The 22605-nt window shown below is 42.9% G+C and overlaps 1 protein-coding gene across 1 annotated transcript in view; it reads right to left on the bottom strand.

The window, feature by feature from the left end:
- LOC311099812 (guanine nucleotide exchange factor VAV2-like) overlaps positions 1-19181 on the bottom strand; it is a gene marked incomplete at its 5' end in the record, with an annotated part of 160744 nt that extends 141563 nt beyond the window's left edge. The window contains one exon of the mRNA XM_084140560.1: positions 18978-19181. Coding sequence (XP_083996686.1) covers positions 18978-19181 — 204 coding nt within the window. The remainder of the gene's footprint in view (positions 1-18977) is intronic.
- Between the last annotated feature and the right edge of the window lie 3424 nt (positions 19182-22605).

Raw genomic sequence — 22605 nt, 5'->3', positions numbered from 1 at the left:
AATCAGAGAACTCGATCCCTTGCTGAAAAACGATCAATCTCAATCTGCTATCCTACACAGTGGGCAGTGGACAGTGAGAAGAGTACACTCAAAAAAGTGACTGCACCCAGTTCAAATGGGACAGTACCCACAATAATGTCTGCTTAGTCTGAGAACCAGGTGACTGCTGTAGCAAATAGAAAAACAGCTTCCTCATCAGAAATAATATATGAGAACTACCTTGTGCATTCCACTGATGATAAACACATCTAATTCCAGTAAAAGTGCAGCAAAACAGCAATTGCTGTCAGGTGTATAAAGCAAATAGATAATACTGTTGAAGAGAAGACATGTTTGCATGTGTATGACCGTGACTGGATGTGTGGGTTTGTGATGGAACACAATTCAAGTCCATCCTCCACCTCCCTTGTTGTTGAGTCATGGAGAAGCTGTTTTGCTTTACTGTGTGCTGCTGCTCTACTCGTTGGTCTGTCTGCCTCCAGCCCTAATCTAATAAGTCTCTGTGCTGCTTTACATGCTGTGTAATGAGTGGCAAAACACAAGACACATCAGCCACGTTGCATCATGAGGAGACAAATACTAACAGATGGCTTTAATATTCACCAAATGAAAAGGCAGATTCTTTACACGAAGGAGGGCTCAGCGTGTTAGGAGGATCACTTCGTGCTGCTGCCCGATCAAGGGTGAATGATGGAGCCGAGTTTATCTTGTTTAAAGTATTTCAGAGCATCTGCCAGGAATCATCAGTCCACCTATGAGGCTTATGAGCAAATTCATCAGAAAACTTGGTTACAATCCCAAACGGTCTGTTATTTTCCCTCAAAACACCTGCATCTATAATTCATAATGCAATATTGTCTTAGTGTGGATAAAATACCCCCTAACTCCTTCCTTCCCTCGACAAACAGATGCACTGCTCTGGCCTGATTTAACTGAGGTTTGTGCAGGGTCTGTGCAGCCATCCATAAAGCTGCTTCCTGCATCCTCTCAGGGGTGGGGTAACAGCCATGCTGTAACAAGTAGTATTTATCACTGAAGAGGACCGCAACCCGTTAATGCAGAAGATATACACAAAACTATATCCATGATTGCCTAATAATATCAGCATGTTGAAACATTCATGAGGTTGAGGCGGGAGCAGAGAGCAAAGTCATGTAGGAGAGTCAACTTTCCAATCTCCCACTCGCTCTCACCGCAGAACACAACACAAGCATTCAGGATACATCTCTATCCTAATATGTTGCGATGTAACAGCCCTGGGAGTGTTTTAAATGAAGACTTCTCACAGGTATTTGCTAAACTGCTGCAAAGTTTCAGCGCTTATCTAACCACCGAAACTACTAAATTAAAACATCATGGTTGTCAAAATGGTGATGAACTAATAAAATAAGAAAAGTAATTAATTAAACACATTTTCAGACTCTGCTCATGAGGGGAATGAGGGAGGGAACAGGGGATTGGGAGGGTGGGTGTTCAAGGTTCCCATCAACTATATTGTTGAATAAGCCATCACATTGTTTTTCTCATTACCACCATCTCGTTCATCCTAAGGCGATGAGAAGCTGTCGTAAAGTGGATAAGAAAATGAAAATATTTTAGCCGATTTGATTCTGCTCTTGTGCTTCCCGAGGTGCACTTTTTCTCTCCTGGAGCCCCTGGACTTTGTTTTAATTAGGAAAATACTTTTCAAGGTTACAGGAGCTGTGCAGGAGTTTTCCCACACTTTACTCCTGTGTGTTTTTCCTCTCTATCTATTCTGGGAGCCTGGGTGAAGATAAGTAGGTCAGATATCCACTGTTCTGCTGTCCTTCTCCTTCTCAACAACCTCGAAACAAGAGCTACTGTCTCAAATAAAGACAAGGCTAAGGGGAAGTACTGGTAATAGTTGGTTGGGGTTTGTGCTTGACCTTGTCCCCACTCCTGAGGGGGGCTGATGTATGAAGATATGCTTTGTTTACACCCAGACATGCTCAAGGCGTCTGTCGGGAAACCAACCCCTCAGCTCCACAGCACCACATGTAGTAACCAATTGTGCTATTTTGTGTGGGGATTTTTGCGCTGATCGTAACTTTTTTTGTTTCCCCAAAAGAGCTTCTGGAAATCAGAACAGAGATCACTAACCTCGATTTGGATGAGGATTTCTACTTCAATGAGTCGGAGGTGAAGAACATACTGCTCATCCCGGACCAGTCCCAAATCCCAGACACTCCAAAAAGGAAGAGACAGCGTTATAGAGGACGGCGTGTGGGATACCTAACGAGACTACGTTGGTGAGTGGATAAACCGCCTCTACCCTCCTTTCTATTGGCGAACGTGCAATCACTGGAGAATAAACTGGACGAGCTCCGTTCGAGACTATCCTATCAACGTGATCTGAAGAACTGTAATATCCTGTTTTTCCAAGTCGTGGCTGAACAAGGACATGGAAAATATAGCTGTTTTTTCTATACATCCGCAGGACAGAACGTCAGCATCGGGTAAGCTCAGGGTAAGTGGTGTGTGTCTCTTTGTTAACAACAGCTGGTGAGCGATCTCTAATATTAACGATGTCTCAAGGTTCTGCTCGCCTGAGTTAGAATACCTCATGATAAGCTATAGACCATACTATTTACCAAGAGAGTTTTGATCTACATTTTTCGTAGATGTTTATTTACCACCACAAACCGATGCTGGCACTAAGATCGCACTCAACGAGCTGTATAGGGCCATAAGCAAACAAGAAAATGTTCACACAGAGGCGACATTCCTAGTGGCCGGTGATTTTAATGCAGGAAAACTGAAATCCGTCTTACCTCATTTCTACCAGTATGAAGAAAAGAAAAAAATGTATGCACTCACTAACTGTAAGTCGCTCTGGATAAGAGCGTCTGCTAAATGACTAAAATGTAAATGTCAGCTGTGCAACTAAAGGCGAAATAACTCTAGATCACCTTTACTCCACACACAGAGAGAGGTGCATACAAAGCTCTCCCTCATCCTAAATTATGGCAAATCTGACCATAACTCTATCCTCCTGATTCCTGCTTAAAATTAAAAACTCTAACAGAAAGTACCAGTGACATGCTCAATACGGAAGTGGTCTGATGAAGTGCATGCTAAGCTACAGGACTGTTTCGCTAGCACAGACTGGAATATGTTCCGGGATTCACCCGATGGCATTGAGGAGTTTAGCACATCAGTCACAGGCTTCATTAATAAGTAGTACATCGACGACGTTGTCACCACAGTGACTGTATGTACATATCCCAACCAGAAGCCATGGATTACAGGCAACATCCGCACTGAGCTAAAGACTAGAGATGCCGCTTTCAAGGAGCGGGACACTAATCCGGACGCTTATAAGAAATCCCGCTATGCCCTCCGACGAACCATCAAACAGGCAAAGTGTCAATACAGGACCAAGATCAAATCCTACTACACCGGCTCTGACGCTTGTCGGATGTGGCAGGGCTTGTAAACTATCATGGATTACAAAGGGAAACCCAGCCGCGAGCTGCCCAGTGACGCAAGCCTACCAGACAAGCTAAATGCCTTCTATACTCGCTTCGAGGCAAGCAACACTGAACCCTGTGCCCAAGAACGCCAAGGTAAGCTGTCTAAATTACTATCGCCCTGTAGCACTCACATCTGTAGCCATGAAATGCTTTGAAAGGCTGGTCATGGCTCACGTCAACTCCATCATCCCAGACACCCTGGACCCACTCCAATTCGCATACCACACCAACAGATCCATAGATTTGTATTTGTATTTATTAAGGATCCCCATTACCTGCTGCCAAGGCACTTTTTAACTCTGTAATGTTGGGAATGGGCTCGTAAGTAAGCATTTCACGGTAAAGTCAACATCTGTTGTATTTGACACGCGACAAATACATTTGATTTGATGAATCTGATTTGAACATCAATATAAAACCCTCCTGGGCCCTCATAATGAAGGAAAGTATTTTATGACATGCTTAATTTCCACTAAGGTGCTGCAGATGCTGCCGCTCCGTTTCAGACAGTCACGATGATGCGAACCAGGAGTTTTCATTCATCTTTAAGGAAGTGGAGAAGACGGGTGTCGGCAGGGATACAAGGGGCCGAAGGCCTCTAACATCTGGCTGTCAGGTTTGGTGGAGCTCTTTGTCAAAGGAAGGGGCGTCCCCCTGCCGCCCACCACAAACTCCTGCGGGTGTCTCAGAGATGTGGGGTGACAACCGCACTAGTCTTCCCCCACCCACCCCTCCGAAACCCCCCAGGACAACCAGCTGCCACGTGAAGGCAACGCGTACACACACAGGCATAAACACATACCGTACATACATACACACACACATATAAATCTGTTTTGTAACACATATGCTACATGCATCGATACACAAGTGAACAAGTCCACGCTACAGAGGAATGTGGAATGATTATGTTCACTGACAGGGCAGATTCTTGCTGTTTAGAATGTGTTAGAATAAGTGGACCGTTCAAGGGAGAAAATAGTGCTACACAACAACACTACGCAGAGGGTATCACAACGGGTGTTAATTTAATTTTCACAAAACTTCATTAGGCTATTCTGAGTTAGGGGTTGGTTTAGCATAAGGCGCTAAGCTGGATTTCGGTCCTTAATCAAATCTACAGTAAATGATGCTGGGGGTTTTAAAAAGGTTTCTGCAATGATTAGGCATACAGATATGAAATTATAGCAGGGAGAATATACCAGCGGTGCCAGTTACCATGCCAGCCAACATCAGCCCGTTCTGATTTTGTGTAGTATATGTAGTAATGTGTTTTCAATAGTCACACCTCCTAATGCCATGTGTGCTTGACATTTAAACAAACACTATTAAATATCCAACAGCCAAAGCACTATTAAATATCCAACAGCCACAATGCAGATGATGCCTTACTGAGCAACAAATGTGACATTAATATTAGTGTCAACTGCTCATTTACATGTGCCAGAGAGAATGTGTGATGAGCCAAAAACTTCAGACAATAGAACACACTGCCATTAATGATGCCTCTCTCACTATCAGTCTTTTTTCTCCCTCGCCCTTCCTCATGTATTACCTCCTTCTTTCTACCTCAAACAAACACACACAACTCACTCCACAAAAGCTTTACCTTTATCTGACATGTACACACTATTTGTGTGCAAAGTTCCTATTTCCTTAGGAGGCATTAGGAGGGGCGGCAGGTAGCCTAGTGGTTATTGAAGCGATAGCAACCGGTTTGAGAGGCAAGAGAGGCAAGCCTGCAAATCCTAGACGTCATTGCCTGTCGTTGTGACCTTGAGCAAGGCACTTAACCCCCCACAACAACAGCTCCCCGGGCGCCCAGTGTGGCACCTGTATATGTATGTGTTTCTTTCAGAGGGGTTGGGTTAAAAGCAGAAGTCAAATTTCAGTTGGACCTTGTGTGCAATTGACCAATAAAGTGATCTTAATCTTAATCTATTTACCCACTCCCATCTATCTCACTCTCTCTCACAACCCCTTCCGTCTTTCTCCATCTATCTGTTCCAAGAAACAACGTTTCACTCACGCTTTTCCATTCCCTTAAAGTCCTCATTCACCCCCCTCCTCTTCTCTCCCTCCCTCCGTCTTGTCTTTCTCTCTGTATTGCTGTGCTGTTGAGGGTCTTGGTGAGGTTTCAGAGAGAGAGATGAAGTGTATGGTGAGAACATTAATGTGTCCAGACCACGCAGTTCATCATCTCAGGAGGTCATCTGGAGGTGGCGGTCAGGGCAAACGCTATCCCAGACTCCCCCAGTATACTCCACACTCAAGGTCACCCAATACAGAAGAAGAGGTGGGCCACAGGACTGTGGAATAAGAGAGCAGTAGTGCGGGGCAAGGGGGCTAGAGTGGAGGCTGGAGGAAGAGCACTCTCTCACACACACACACACACACACACACACACAAATCCAAACAAAAGGTGAGTGCGAATTAAGATGTAAGTATATGACGAGTTTCAATCCAAAACGAGATAGCTCCATTTTCAGAAATGTTGGTAAATTGACATTATTTAAAAACACATGTTGTGAAAGAGATTATTATAGCTATTATTTTTTCATCTTACAATGACATGGGCTAGTGAAAAAACAGCCATGATTTTGTTTGAAATATGTTGCAAAGTTATTTTATTTTGGAGGCAAAACGCTATATATTCACCCCAAACAACAGAACTCCAATAGAAAAAGTATCCCAATTGGGTTTTAGACAGTTACATGTAATAAAGAATCGATACATAAATAAATACTAAAATAATCAATTAGTTTCAACTATATTGTGCAAATATCACATAGCCGATTTATTGTATGCAGAGGGTAAACAGTGTATACAATGTGTGTTTTCTTTTTGGACATTTAAGCAACTTTTGGATACATTTTATATAGGGGTTTTACAGGTTTCATTAGGATGAATCAAAGGCCACATTGTTTTAATAATAGGTAACTTCCTGCAATTCTGCACATTCTGCCATGGGGCAAAGAGAAAATGTGCAGTTTTAAAGCTAATCTTGTGCTATTCTATTCATTTTTCCATGAGGCTGACAGAAAAATGTGCTGTTTTAAAACACATTTCCTGCAATTCTACACATTTTGCCATGGGGCAGAGAGGAAAATGTGCAGCTTTATAGCTAATATCATTCTACTCTACACATTTTGCCATGAGACTGAGATACATGTTTTAATGTTTTTAAGCTAATTAAAGCTAAAATATGTGTTGGCTGTGATAAAGGCACTGGAATATGAGCTGTCTGAGCAGTGGCATAGTGCATATAGCTTTAGAAGCACAGTGACATAAAGTGCATTCGGAAAGTATTCAGACCCCTTGAACTTTTCCACATTTTGTTACGTTACAGACTTATTCTAAAATGAATTAAATTCTACACACAATACCCCATTATGACAAAGCAAAAACAGGGTTTTTAGAAGATTTTTCTAATTTATAAGAGATAAAAAAACGGAAATATCACATTTACATAAGTATTCAGACCCTTTATTCAGTACTTTGTTGAAGCACCTTTGGCAGTGATTACAGCCTCAAGTCTTCTTGGGTATGACGCTACAAGCTTGGCACACCTGTATTTGGTGGAGTGCTGCAAAGATGGTTGTCCTTCTGGAAGGTTCTCCCATCTCCACAGAGGAACTCTGGGTCCTTGGTCACCTCCCTGACCAAGGCTCTTCTCCCCCGATTGCTCAGTTTGGCCGGGCGGCCAGCTCTAGGAAGAGTATTGGTGCTTCCAAACTTCTTCCATTTAAGAATAATGGAGGCCACTGTGTTCTTGGGGACCTTCAATGCTGCAGAAATGTTTTGGTACCCTTCCCCAGATCTGTGCCTTGACACAATCATGTCTCAGAGACGTCTCAGGACGTGTACTCAGAGCATGTGCTGACCAACTGGCAAGTGTCTTCACTGACATTATCAACATGTCCCTGACTGAGTCTGTAATACCAACATGTTTCAAACAGACCACCATAGACCCCGTGCCCAAGGACACTAAGATAACCTGCCTAAATGACTACCGACCCGTAGCACTGACATCTGTAGCCATGAAGTGAATTTGAAAGGCTAGTCATGGCTCACATCAACACCATTATCCCAGAAACCCTAGACCCACTCCAATTTGCATACCGCCCCAACAGATCCACAGATGATGCAATCTCTATTGCACTCCACACTGCCCTTTCCCACCTGGACAAGAGGAACCCCTACGTGAGAATGCTATTCATTGACTACAGCTCAGCATTCAACACCATAGTGCCCTCAAAGCTCATCAATAAGCTAAGGATCTTGGGACTAAACAACTCCCTCTGCAACTGGATCCTAGACTTCCTGATGGGCCGCCCCCAGGTGGTAAGGGTAGGTAACAACACATCTGCCACACTGATCCTCAACACGGGGGCCCCTCAGGGGTGCATGCTCAGTCCCCTCCTGTACTCCCTGTTCACCCATGACTGCATGGCCAGGCACGACTAAAACACCATCATTAAGTTTGCAGACGACACAACAGTGGTAGGCCTGATCACCGGCAACGATGAGACAGCCTATAGGGAGGAGGTCAGAGACCTGGCCGTGTGGTGCCAGGATAACAAACTCTCCCTCAACGTGACCAAGACAAAGGAGATGATTGTGGACTACAGGAAATAAAAAGAGGACTGAGCACGCCCCCATTCTCATCGACGGGGCTGTAGTGGAACAGGTTGAGAGCTTCAAGTTCCTTGGTGTCCACATCACCAATGAACTATCATGGTCCAAACACACCAAGATAGTCGTGAAGAGGGCACGACAAAGCCTATTCCCCCTCAGGAGACTGAAAAGATTTGGCATGGGTCCTCAGATCCTCAAAAAATTATACAGCTGCACCATCGAGTGCATCCTGACTGGTTGCATCACCGCCTGGTATGGCAACTGCTCGGCCTCCGACCGCAAGGCACTACAGAGGGTAGTGCGTACGGCCCAGTACATCACTGGGGCCAAGCTTCCTGCCATCCAGGACCTCTATACCAGGCGGTGTCAGAGGAAGGCCCTCGAAATTGTCAAAGACTCCAGCCATCCTAGTCATAGACTGTTCTCTCTGCTACTGCATGGCAAGCGGTACCGGAGTGCCAAGTCTAGGTCCAAAAGACTTCTCAACAGCTTCTACCCCCAGGCCATAAGACTCCTGAACAGCTAATCATGGCTACCCAGACTATTTGCACTGCCCCCCCACCCCCACCACATATTTTTACGCTGCTGCTACTCTGTTAATTATTTATGCATAGTCACTTTAACTCTACCCACATGTACATATTACTTCAACTAGCCGGTGCCCCCGCACATTGACTCTGCACCGGTACCCCCCTGTATATATAGCCTCCCTACTGTTATTTTATTTTACTTCTGCTATTTTTTTCTCAACACTTTTTTGTTGTTTTATTTTACTTTTTTATTAAAAAATAAATGCACTGTTGGTTAAGGGCTGTAAGTAAGCATTTCACTGTAATGTCTGCACCTGTTGTATTCGGCGCATGTGGCCAATAAAATTTGATTTGATTTGATACCCCTTTCAGTTTCACATGGTTCTAATTGTGTCTGGTACTTGTGTACCTGCATCCCCACGTGTGCTGTGCTCACCGTTGTAGAAAATAATTACATAACAATAGTATTGGACCTCTTCTCTGAAACGCAAAGCTCCTTGTTCCTTCTCAACAGGAGCACTGTGAGGCCTTGCAGGATCTAAACACAGGGAGTTGGTCGACCACTCTCTAAACTGACAGAAGCTTTTGTTTCTGTTAAACAGATCCTCCTACTGTTATGGTCCTTGGCAGTGAATGTTGGTGATAGGATTAATGGCACTGGAGATGATGACATCTGCCCAGTCACTTAACTGCTTGAGGGGAGACACCAGGAACACAAGAACACGGAACTAATTGCACGTATCCACCAGGACAATGGAAAGGGGTTTGTAAATATTGTCAAGAATCCGTTGTTGTTAGACTCACTTGTCACTAAGACTACAATCCAAAAGATGGATTGTGTGCCTGCCAAAAAACAATCTGTTCACAGAGCCTGAGTCAACAGTAATACATTCACACTGATGCACATGTGAGAACAAAATAATAGCCTGTCCCAAACACAGATACATACAATTCAGAACACACATCTGAACTTTATTCACAAGCACACACAGCAAACACTGACTAAAAGATTCCTCTTTCACATACACTACCGTTCAAAAGTTTGGGGTCACTTAGAAATGTCCTTGTTTTCTAAAGAAAAGCCTTTTTGTTGTACATTAAAATAACATCAAATTGATCAGAAATACAGTGTAGACATTGTTCATGTTGTAAATGGCTATTGTAGCTGGAAACGGCTGATTTTTTATGGAATATCTACATAGGCGTACAGAGGCCCATTATCAGCAACCATCAGTCCTCTGTTCCAATGGCACGTTGTGTTTGCTAATCCAAGTTTATCATTTTAAAAGGCTAATTGATCATTAGAAAACCCTTTTGCAATTATGTTAGCACAGCTGAAAACTGTTGTGCTGATTAAAGAAGCAATACAACTTATTGAGACTAGTTGAGTATCTGGAGCATCAGCAATTGTGGGTTCGATTACAGGCTCAAAATGGCCAGAAACAAATAACTTTCTTCTGAAACTCGTCAGTCTATTCTTGTTCTGAGAAATGAAGGCTATTCCATGCGAGAAATTGCAGAGAAACTGAAGATCTCGTACAACGCAGTGTACTACTCCCTTCACAGAACAGAGCAAACTGGCTCTACCAGAATAGAAAGAGGAGTGGGAGGCCCTGGTGCACAACTAAGCAAGAGGACAAATACAATAGAGTGTCTAGTTTCAGAAATAGACGCCTCACAGGTCCTCAACTGGCAGCTTCATTAAATAGTACCCGCAAAACACCAGTCTCAACGTCAACAGTGAAGAGGCGACTCCGGGATGCTGACCTTCTAGGCAGAGTTGCAAAGAAAAACCATATCTCAGACTGGCCAATAAAAAGAAAAGATTAAGATGGGCAAAAGAACACAGACACTGGACAGAGGAAGATTGGAAAAAAGTGTTATGGAGAGACGAATCGAAGTTTGAGGTGTTCGGATCACAAAGAACATTTGTGAGACGCAGACCAAATGAAATGATGCTGGAGGAGTGATTGATGCCATCTGTCAAGCATGGTGGAGGCAATGTGATGATCTGGGGGTGCTTTGGTGGTGGTAAAGTGGGAGATTTGTACAGGGTAAAAGGGATCTTGAAGAAGGAAGGCTATCACTCCATTTTGCAACGCCATGCCATACCCTGTGGACGGCGCTTGATTGGAGCCAATTTCCTCCTACAACAGGACAATGACACAAAGCACAGCTCCAAACTATGCAATAACTATTTAGGGAAAAAGCAGTCAGCTGGTATTCTGTCTATAATGTAGTGGCCAGCACAGTCACCGGATCTCAACCCTATTGAGCTGTTGTGGGAGCAGCTTGACCGTATGGTACGTAAGAAGTGCCCATCAAGCCAATCCAACTTGTGGGAGGTGCTTCAGGAAGCATGGGTGAAATCTCTTCAGATTACCTCAACAAATTGACAACTAGAATGCCAAAGGTCTGCAAGGCTGTAATTGTTGCAAATGGAGGATTTTTTGACGAAAGCAAAGTTTGAAGGACACATTTATTATGTCTATTAAAAATCATTATTTCTAACCTTGTCAATGACTACATTTACTATGCATTTTGCTATATTTCCTATTCAAACTCATTTCATGTATGTTTTCATGGAAAACAAGGACATTTCTAAGTGACCCCAAACTTTTGAACGGTAGTGTATGTTTGAACAAAACTAGCAAAGTCAAGCTAAGAATGCAGTGTACAGAGGGTTTGGCTGGAGGCAGGGGGTGTCCACAGTCCAAGCAGTGCATAGTTGAACCAGTGCATTGTTAAGCTCCTCGAAGGTGGGGATGGGTGCGTTCTAAACTCTCTGTTCTCTGTCCAGATGTTTCTTGTTGTCTGGCTCAGCGCAGAGAAGCGGAGGGGGAGGGGATTACACAACTCTCCCTCAGTACTGAGCAGGAAGTGGGAAGCAAAGGACCTCTTTAGCGAAGGAAAGGGGGAAACATTTTACTGGGGAAAATACCATACGAATGCACCACAAAGGGGCTTTGATCAGAATATGACAGACAAGACGAAGCCGACAACCAAAACAGACTTGGCTAAGGGCTACAACTTTCAAATGAAAAGCATAGGGATAGCAGGATGTTTATAGGTCAACTGAGTTCATATCTATGATTACAAATTCCCACTGCTCAGTAAACATTTAAATCACTGCTAATGGTTGCATCATACAAGTAATGCACTGTGGCTAAATATCTGTCAAAGTCAATCTGTGTTGTAAAGTGGAAAGACTGCTTATAGTCATAGGGAATCGCTGCAGTTTGAGTAGAACTTTCTTGTCCCAAGAGGCCACCATGGTGTCTGTAAATCTAAGTTGTGGAACGGGGCTTGTGTAGTTAAGGTAAATCTTTGTCTGCTAATGGAGGGAAAGTGCTTGTAGAGGGCCAGATGATCACTGAACATCAGACGGAGGGACATGCTCCATTTCACCGGAGAAAGACACTAAAAGCTTCCTCTCAATCAGCCTCCCTCCACCTCTCTTTTCTCCCTATTGGTTTTTCTGCCTTTGTTTTCCCAGGCAGGCACTTCCAGCATTAATTCTAAATTGTTTAGTTCTCTTCCCTTCACACTCCATCGCTTTCATTATGCTAACGCCAAACTGGTGGCAGATTTATCTTTTTCTTCACCTTTTTAAATAGGAAATGGGATTACACAAGCTTTACCTGCTGTTACATTTGCCCGGGCCTACAGATATCATCAATCAAGGATGGACAGAACAACCTGTATTTGTAACAGAAAACAAGGCTTTAGTCAATAGACCTACTGTCTGAGAGAAATGATTCCTTCCTTTTCTCACTGATCAGTTATGAGTGCACACAGAGCGAGGCTACTTGATGAATGGTAAACAAACTGCAACAAACCACAACGAAAGTGAGATTGCTATCCAATGCAATGGACAATCATCTCAACAGATTACATAATCAATTACAGAGGATTGGAATGACCCACTGGAGATTTGAACTTCCACAGAACTCAGACTAACTTCATCATCCACACCTTGGTGAATTGACAAAGTCCTGACAAATAACAGCTACGCTTCACTTATCATTGAAGCGGTGGATTAGCTATATCAAATGACTTCTCAGCTATCTGAAAACAGTCAAATGAGCTGATTGCTTGACCAACCCTGCACAACTTTATTCAAAGTGTCTCCAGCAGTAGGCTTCCTGTAACCTCCAGTGGATTGGCAGGGCCAGTGTTTGCTCTGCACCCTCCAGAATTATGCTTTGCATCTGCCTGTTCTGACTCGGAACATGGCCTTTGGGGGATTTGCCTAGGTGTCAGAAATATGACGGATACACAGGTGGAATGGATAGAGGAAATCAGAAACCATTTCCATAATCAACATTAACACTGTAGTGAGGGGCAACTGACAAAGGCAGCGCTCCAGAATTCAATGGACAGATGGCCTACTTTACAGTCTGGCTCTTTAGTATGAAATAAAGCCATAGATAAAGGCAGTAAGTGTTATTACACAGGTATAAAATATAAAAGACATTCACTGAATGGAATTTCATGTTTTGATATAATGTACTATAATAGTAGGCTAGTACAATATTGACTCGTTTTACCACACGCTTGGATCATATTGAAAAAGGAAATGGTTTATTTTGAGACCATTTCAAGAAGGATAACCACAACTCCATTGGTGGGCACACAAATAGACTAAATATGGGGGAGGGAAAATATCTTCCTTCTGCTCTAGTGCTGTCCTCAACACGCTGTTCCGCTTTGTTTGGTTAATTAACAAGAGAGTCAGCCGTGCAGCAGACCAATACCCACTGGCCCTTTACGGGATTGTGTCTAATGTGGTAACCCTACCTCTGTGCCCATCCTATTGCACAGGCAATTATGTGATATGATCAATAGAGGTCAGCCATGAGATATTTCCGCTTTTGTGGCATATTATGGTACGAGTGAAAAATCCATGGGCCCTGTAACACGGAGACACGTCTATAGAGTTTACAGTAAGTCACCACGAGGCAGTGCATCATGGGAGTGAATCATATATGTTTCTTTCGGCATGGAGATAAGAGAAAATATGAAGCAGCTTATCTCTCCCCCAGAGAGGAGGAGGAGGCATTTAGAATGAGATAGGGAACTGCTGTTCCTCTCCCTGCAGCACTATCCAGATCCTTATCAGACTCCTCCAACACCGCATGATGCAGACAGAATCCCTCTACCACCACAACCAAAACATGGCTCTTGCAGGCAACAATACTGTACCAACAACAGCTCAACATTGAGTGAGTGTATTGAATGTCTGGCAATGGTGACAACAATGAATGCTGTCAGTCAGTCCAAGACACGTAATCAGAAAAAGTGTCATGAAAGAAAAGAAAGGAGAGAACTTTCAGGCGAGGGTAGTCTGAGATAAACTTGTGTTTCGGAGAGCTTCAGCCATCTGTTTTGTCCCGCCACACAGACGGCTCTGTACCCTTCTCTCCCTCTCTCTCTCTCTCCATCCCTCTCTCTCTCTCTTCCTATCTGTTGCCCAACAGAGTGTGTTAAAAAAAATTCAGGCTCCATTCCCCAGCATGTCCATGCTAATCACCCACAACAAGCACCCTGCAGATGGAGCCTCTTTAGAAACCATACGTTCCCCATAAGTACGTGTCTGTCTCCCTCAGCTCTCTCTCGCTCTCTTTATGGAATAGTGTTTAGTAGGATGTCATGTCACTAGTGATACGGGTTGGATGGTCCTCTGCAGCCACACAGTGAATCAGCTCTCTCCATGTCCAGTTTTGTTGGAGCCTTGGACTTGTTCTGGGTGTTTTTTTTACTGACAATATGGAGAAAAGTTCTGCTTTGTGAATTACCCGTTCTTATTCCAAGAAGCAGAAACAAAGCATGGAGGCTTTACATGAATCAGCTTTCTCCATGTCCAGAGATGGTTTTCTTGGAGAACCAGGCTTCTCCTTGGAGCCTTGGGCTTGGTCGGGGTGTATCCGTTGACAATATGGAGAAGAGCTTTATATTGAGAATGACATGCTCTTTATTCAAGTAACAGAAACACAGTCTGGAGGCTTTACATGACATCACCTGGTTTTTTCCCTCCCTCCTCGTCACTTTGACAGCCTTGCTCTGTTCTGTGGAGTTCCCCACATTTCCAGTGAGCTCATGTTTTTCAGACTACCAGCATAGCAGTCCCTCAGGAATGTGCAGAGAACGAATGAAGGAACGGATGAATGTTCCAGCACCAGCAGCCTCAATGTAGGACTTTAGCATTGTGCACACTAACTGTGACTGAGGACCATAGATGCCTGGCCTAGCCTGTAGTGAATGAACACTTCCATCAGCTGAGCTTTTGTCTTGAGTTGTGCATTGATTGAAAAGAGCAAGTCATAACCTCAGAATAAAGCCTACCCCTATTCCCTCCTTTTCAATCCCATTAACTTTCGCTGGTGGAGTCACAGCTGTGCGACCCAGGAAGTGTTCATAACGAGGTCCATTAGTGGTATTACCTGCATCCGGCTGCCGAGGGGTCACGGGGGCAACAGTGGACCAAACGCACAGATTAAATTACCCCAGAGGGAAGGAGGAGGAGTAACCACCATCCCCCACACCAGAGTGATCCCAAGGGAAGCAGACATTAGGGCTGCTTGGAATTGGTAGGTGGGCTGGAATTCTCCATGTTATGTTCCAGTTCACATCCTTACCTTTGATCCCAGCCATCACAACAATTCCAAAGCAGGGATTTCAAAGACTACAGGGACAAAGCTTTGGAGGAAACATCATTTTTTGTGTACATTATGTTTGTATAAAGGGAAATTGTGAGGAAAGAATAGAATATGAGTGATTGACAGCCCTACCTAGAGAAGATATATAAATATCTTGTATCCACCATGCAAAATCTAGTTTAAACAGTGGTAGATACACAAAAGAGGAATGTATCTAATAAAATGACCAAAGACCGGACAAATAATGGTGGATAGCGGTGTTTATACCTTCCACCACTGCTGTTGTATTTAAACTGAGAGAAATAAGCTCCATTTATGTAAGTGGAAGTGGTAGCCTCAGTGTGTTCTCTAAAGCCCTGCGGAGTGTGGAGAGACACCCCCGCTGCTCTGAGAGGAAAGAAGAGACTCATCCCCAGGGCTATGCCAGTGGTAATGCAGTCTAAACAGGTACAACACACACACACACATTCGCCTGAGTCATCCCAAAGGCATTCGAAGCTACCTCAATACCAGTTCAAAAAAGGAAAAATAAAACATTGGCACAACAATACACAAAAGGCTTCAGAAAGCTCTCTCTTCAGACAGAGCCTACGGCGAGGTATTCAGGATACACAAAGCTTTGCCATGATCTCAGCTCCACCACCAAACACACAATGCTCATAAGGTATTTTACATGGCAACCTTGAGTGTGTGTTTAAAATATATTAGAATAGGCCTACTGTAGCTTAAAACAACACATATTCTAAGAGGGCAGCCTCATCTGTTGAGATTCAAACCAAGATCAGTGAAACACATGAATTGATATTCCTTAAGTGAAACTGGTATGAATCATTAGAGCACAAAGCGGGCAGAAGTGTATGCATTGAATGAGTAAATCACATATACAGAATTCATTACCACTGGACAATGGTAAATAAAGAGAGTGTTACGTATGTGTTACAAGGTAAGCCTGATAATGAGATTAGTATGGCTGTGGGTTTAGCTAACAGTATAAACAGACAATGATGAACTCTTATCATTATTCAGTTGGTACCATTGGTACCAATGTTCATCATGACATCTTCCACAACTGTCACTGTGTTCCATACAGCCCTATTTTCTTCTGAGGGCATAATAAGAAGCTCACACACTACCACCCCTGTCATCACTTTGCCTCTACATTTTCATCACCATAACAGAAAATGGGTATATTTGTTCATTTTGATGATTTATAACAGTCATGTTCAGAGACAGACTCAGGTACCACTTGGAGCAGTTGAGTGATCAATCTTTCATCAAGAGCCAAAAATGTAATGGCCTCCCTTCACCTCCCCTTCATTTGGCAGTGAATTAGTGTGTCCTTTACGTTAGAGCACATAGCACACACACTGACCTTTTCCATGTCATAAATCACAACCCCCTGTTCTGCTGTCAGGATTTTGTTTAACCTAATTTGTCACAGAGGAGCCCCCCTCCCACCCACTCTCACTGCAGCCTCACACTTGGGCTGTGGCATGGGATTGGTGGGCGGATCAAAGTGTGTCATGCAGCCCTTGTAATCATGAAACCCACTAGCTACAGAAACACATGGCAGACCAGGCTACCACACACAAACACACACACACACAGAGTCAAAGAGGTCACGCAGGGTGTGCCAAACATGTCAAAAAGAGTTTCATTTCCAGCCATCATAAACAGTTTTTATGGCACTTTTGAGGTGTCTTGACACCACAATGAGGTCGAAAATGTGCCGCAAGCAACTATAAACGTTGTAAACAAGCCAAAGGTGTGAGAAAGGCAAACACTATGCAAACAAAATGGAGTTGGACGGGAAGAAAGCCATTCAACCCCACCTCCTTCAGTGAATGAATATGAACAGATATGAACCCATCAACCATTTTCTGGGGCCATTTTACTGACCTCTCACCATAACCGAATGGCAGATGTTCAGTAGTCTTTTTTTAGGACAGGCATCAAGATGAATCACAGTTAAAATAGATCTATGCCACAACCACTTTCCCTCCGCGGAGCCATTTATGTAAACCTCAGAAGGCCGTGATTAAGCACTCCCTGATTTTGGAATGGGGGACCAGGATGAACTGCGATGAGGATGTGACGCACACCACACACAGACACATTATCACCCGGAAGTGAGGGGGGCCCATGTTATGAAAAAGTCGCTTAATATGCTGGAGGTTAGTACTCAACTAAGCAGCAAGCCACATTCCAAAACTGACTTGAGTTTGGCTTTTCTGCCCACTCAACTGTGTTGACACAAAGCCATATGCCCTAACCACTGGGCAAAAACTGGTTGAATCAATGTGGTTTCCATGTAATTTCAACCAAACAATTCAATGTGATGATGTTGAATCAATATGGAAAAATGATTTGCAAAAAGTCATGAACGTAAGGGAATTTCGTAGTCTTTTCACCAAACTTCTAACCTAAATCCAATGAAAGGGTGACATTTTTGGTGAATTTCAGGTTGAATTCAAGTTAGTTGACAACTCAACCAAATGTTAATCAAAACTAGACGCTGAACTGAGGTCTGTGCCCAGTGGGTAGTTTCCCCTCAACTTCAAACCAACCAACAGTCTTCTGCCTCAACACTCTCCAACCAGTTTCTTCCACTTTGCACCTGAGTCACAGAGTAAAGGAAAACCTCTCAAATAGTTTGGTTTGACTGACCACATACCCTCTTCAGTATTACCACGGGCCTACCTAGACCATGTGCTACCCAAGCCTTAGTAAATGTTCCACTGAACTATAAACAGCTGCTGCTGCACTGCAGACACACACCTCTCACTCACATGGCAATTATTCAATATTTCTAATTGTAACTTATGTTAGAATGATTTAAGTCAATTAAACATCATGCAATGTAATAGTATGGCCCCTGTTGGTTGTGGAGAACATCTGGAACTATCAGTAGTGCTCAACAGCGACACCCATTGGGCGCAAGAAAGTACACATTGGGGCAAAACTGTACAACACTTCCTCCTGTACAGCTGTGGTGTGGACTGTGGAACTGTTGCATGATTATTGAATGTGAACACTGCACAGATTACAGAACTATTTATGCATGCAAAGACTGTTTCAAAACCAGTTGCATGGAAGGCAGGTTAACCATTTACCATGAATGACAGTGTTATGACAGTAACATAGACCTAAGTGCCGTGCATTTTACTAATTGATCCCTGGAAGCAAGGCCGGACTACTGCATTTGGGGCCCTGGGGCACTGACCTATGCAGTTTTATAATGCTATTCTACACGTTTTCATGAGGCTAAGAGAAAATGTTGCAGTTTTAAAGCTAATTTCCTGCAATTCTACACTTTTTGCCACAGAGCAGAGAAAAAATTTGCTGTTTTGTAGCTCATCTCATGCTTTTGTTCACATTTTGTCATTAAGCTGAGTGAAAACATTGCAGTTTTAAAGCTAATTTCCTGCTATTCGACACGTTTTGCCATGAGGCTGAGAGAAAATGTTGCAGTTTTAAAGCTAATTTCCTGCCATTCTACACATTTTGCTATCATATGCTATCTGGGGGCCCCTACCTCCAAGGAGGCCCTGGAGCACATGCCCTGCGTGCCCGTTCAGTAAGCTGGCATTGCCTGGAAGACAGGTCTTCTATATACAGTCATTATGACAGGTGCCATAGGCGCAACCTTGACATACCTGGGACATCTGGGGTCTGAAGTTGATCTCCTTTAGGTCCACAGACCCCGGTGACAAGTTGTGCAACATCTGGCACAAGAGCACTCCGTCTCGTAGCGCCTGTGCCAAGTCGAACACCGCTGCAGAAGGCCACACGACCCGGTGGTTTGGGGGTAAAACCTTGCAGTCTATCAACCACCGCCCGCATTGCCTCCACTCCTCCATGTCAGCTTGGGGGGAGAGTTCGACAATCAAATTCGACAGCCGCCTCAGTGGGCAAAATTCAGCTGCTTCCAGCGCGCAATGGAAGCAATCCTTCCACCAGTGTTGAAATCCAAATATTAATGAAAATGCTATTAGTTGTATTATTTATCCATATAATGAAACTGATAACTTTACAAATAAGGTAAAATAGTGTTCCAATTTAGTTTTCCGATTAAGTTTATATTATTTGCTCCAGCTCACAATATGTCCAGTTCTGTTCAAATAGACTATGTTCAGTGCAGCAGTCAGAATATGTCCAGCTCAGTCTTTTGGATAAGTGACGTGAATTTCTGACAAAAAAAACATTTAGAAATTGACGAAAAAATTGAATACAGTTGATGTATGTGTGTAAATTCCCTTCTGAACTGACAGACCGATGTGCACTACCGGGAACACAATTTCCTTTTCTTCATTCTCAAAGTTGGTTTTGCATATCCAAACGGTGTTAGAACTCAGGTCATAATCCAGACAGTATAATCATGATATATGCACCAATCTCTTCTTTGCTTGTGTATTAATGCCTACCAAATTTCAGTTTTGAACCTATTATGCAAGCATGCTGTCCAAAACCGATGTCTCCGGAAAAAAATACTTTGAACAGCTAAGGGAATCTTTTCAGTTCTGACACTGCGTACAGCGCGACATACCTTTGTTTTGCGTAGCAACCCGGAGTTTCTGGTTGTTCAGAGCTTCTGTATACAATGTCCTATGCTGCTATGATAGATAACGATTACATTTCAATGTAAAACACTATGATAAATCAAATGTCCCTTCTTACGACGCCAAACTCAACATTCAGCCTATCCACAATGCACTCGAAAACAGATTTCATTAACTCCAACAGAAACATGTACAGGAAAAAAATCACGTTGTTCTCGTCATTCTCAGAATGCCAAACACCCACTATAATGGAAAGAAACGTTTAGAAATGATCCAATAAATCGTTTCTATGTTGTTTCTTGTTTCGTCCTTGTCTTCTCCCTCCTCTTTTTCGTACGGATTGTGATGTTTTGCCAGCCTGGTCTCACAGACGACAAGTATCATAGTAAACGTAAATCTGGGACACTGAAATTAATGTGATATGTTACGTTTGTAGGGTGGTTGGTCAGGGTGGATGGGTGGGCAAACCTCTAGCAACCTATACTGGTCTCAGAGCATTTCGTATTATTATGTATGTAAATCCGAGACACTACATTTAGTATGATATGTTACGATTTACAATTTAAATGACATGTTACGAATGGGCAAAAAGTACAATATGTCACAAATTGTATGATATGTTACGAATTCCAATTTGTTGTGGCTAACGTTGGCTAGGCTAGGGGTTAGGGTTTAAGGTCAGGGTTAGGGTTAGGAATAAGGTTAACGGGTTAAGGTTAGGGGAAGGGTTAGCTAACATGTTAAGTAGTTGCAAAGTAGCTAAAAAGTAGTAGGTAGTTGCAAAGTTGCTAATATAGCTAAAATGCTAAAGTTGTCCTTGATGAGATTCTGAACACACAACCTTTCGGTTGCTCAACCTGGTCTCGTAGACTAGACGTAACATAGTAAAAGTAAATCTGGGACACTCAAATTAGTATGTTATGTTATGTTTGGTATGGTTACATAACACAGAAAGTTACTTAAGGCAAAAACAAAAGGAAGGTGGTTGATCGGTGTGGATGGGTGAGCGTATAACGTGAACGTCTAGCAACCCGAAGGTTGCATGTTTGAATCTCATCACGGACAACTTTAGCATTTTAGCTAATTAGCAACTACTTACTACTTTTTAGCTACTTTGCAACTACTTAGCATGTTAGCTAACTAGGGATGTTAACGGTTAACCGCTGAAAATACATTTAACCGGTCATGCTTATCGGTCTATAGGTTAATTTGCCTAATTTGCGGAATTAAATTGCTGAATGTGTATTTTCGTTAGTCGTCATGCATGTTATTTATCACACATGCACAGCATACAGAGTCTAGTTTGAGGAGCAGAATAGCCTACCACCTGTCAGACAGCGCGAGAGTAGCTCCTCAAAAAGCCTGTAGGCTACTCGAGTGAAACCTGCTTTTGTAAGCCCAGTCATTGCGCAACAAATAACAATTCTAAATGCAATCGCTTCTTAAAAACGTTGGTGGCCACGATTAAAAAGGAGCTATTTTTATTTCTCAATCTCAACTCATAAAGCGTGAATCCCATTTGCCATTCGGATGCATAGGCTATAGCCTGCCTATAGCTTTGCAATGTGAGCTTGAGGCAGTATAATTGTTTGAAACTTGAACGTTTTACTTTACCTCAAATAATGTGGCATGTCTTCAAAGTAGCCTTGCCAAAATCCATCCATAGAAATGTGGAGGCAATTATTTTATAAAGACATGCCATTAACCAGCATTTCTCTCCTGTTCTATTGGTTTTCATATAAAGTTTATTTCGTTGTCCAGTAGCCAAAGGCACAATCCTAGTCATATTAGCAACCCATCGTAGTAGTTGCTATTAGATTCCCTCTCTTTCTAAGTTTCTAATGGAGATTTTAATCTCTGTCACATATTGAACTGCTCTCATTAGGTGCGCTGTTTAGAACTTTGTTTTCCGCAAATTGCATTTTGGCAAATGTTTGAAAATGAAGTTTTATTGGCAGCTTCATTACATGTTCAATAATAGGCTATAGCCTTTTCACTGTAACACAATAGGCTTGCTATTGTTGCATGTTTCCATTAAGCGAAACGAGAGGTTTCACTCTGTCCAAAATCTGTCCAAAATAAGTCCAATGCGTTTCTATGACTTATTTTCGACCTAAGCTTGTCGCCTGCCTTCCCGCCTTGGGACAACTCCCATTGTTAGGGCGGAAATATAAGCATCTCGTCATTATATACAGATCTCATCTGACCATAATTCTATCCTCCTGATTCCTGCGTACAAGCAAAAACTAAAGGAAGTACCAGTGACTCGCTCAATACAGAAGTGGTCAGATGTCGTGGATGCTACACTACAGGACTGTTTTGCTAGCACAGACTGGAATATGTTCCAGGATTCATCCAATGGCATTTAGGAGTATACCACCTCAGTCACCGGCTTCATCAATAAGTGCATCGACGACATCGTCCCCACAGTGGCCTTACGTAGAGTGGGGAAAAAAGTATTTAGTCAGCCACCAATTGTGCAAGTTCTCCCACTTAAAAAGATGAGAGAGGCCTGTAATTTTCATCATAGGTACACGTCAACTATGACAGACAAAATGAGATTTTTTTCTCTCCAGAAAATCACATTGTAGGATTTTTAATGAATTTATTTGCAAATTATGGTGGAAAATAAGTATTTGGTCAATAACAAAAGTTTCTCAACACTTTGTTATATACCCTTTGTTGGCAATGACACAGGTCATACGTTTTCTGTAAGTCTTCACAA

The sequence above is a fragment of the Coregonus lavaretus genome (genome assembly GCF_964263955.1).
Source record: "Coregonus lavaretus genome assembly, chromosome: 24".
NCBI classification, from domain to species: Eukaryota; Metazoa; Chordata; class Actinopteri; order Salmoniformes; family Salmonidae; genus Coregonus; species Coregonus lavaretus.
This window is presented reverse-complemented; position numbering and strand designations above follow the sequence as displayed.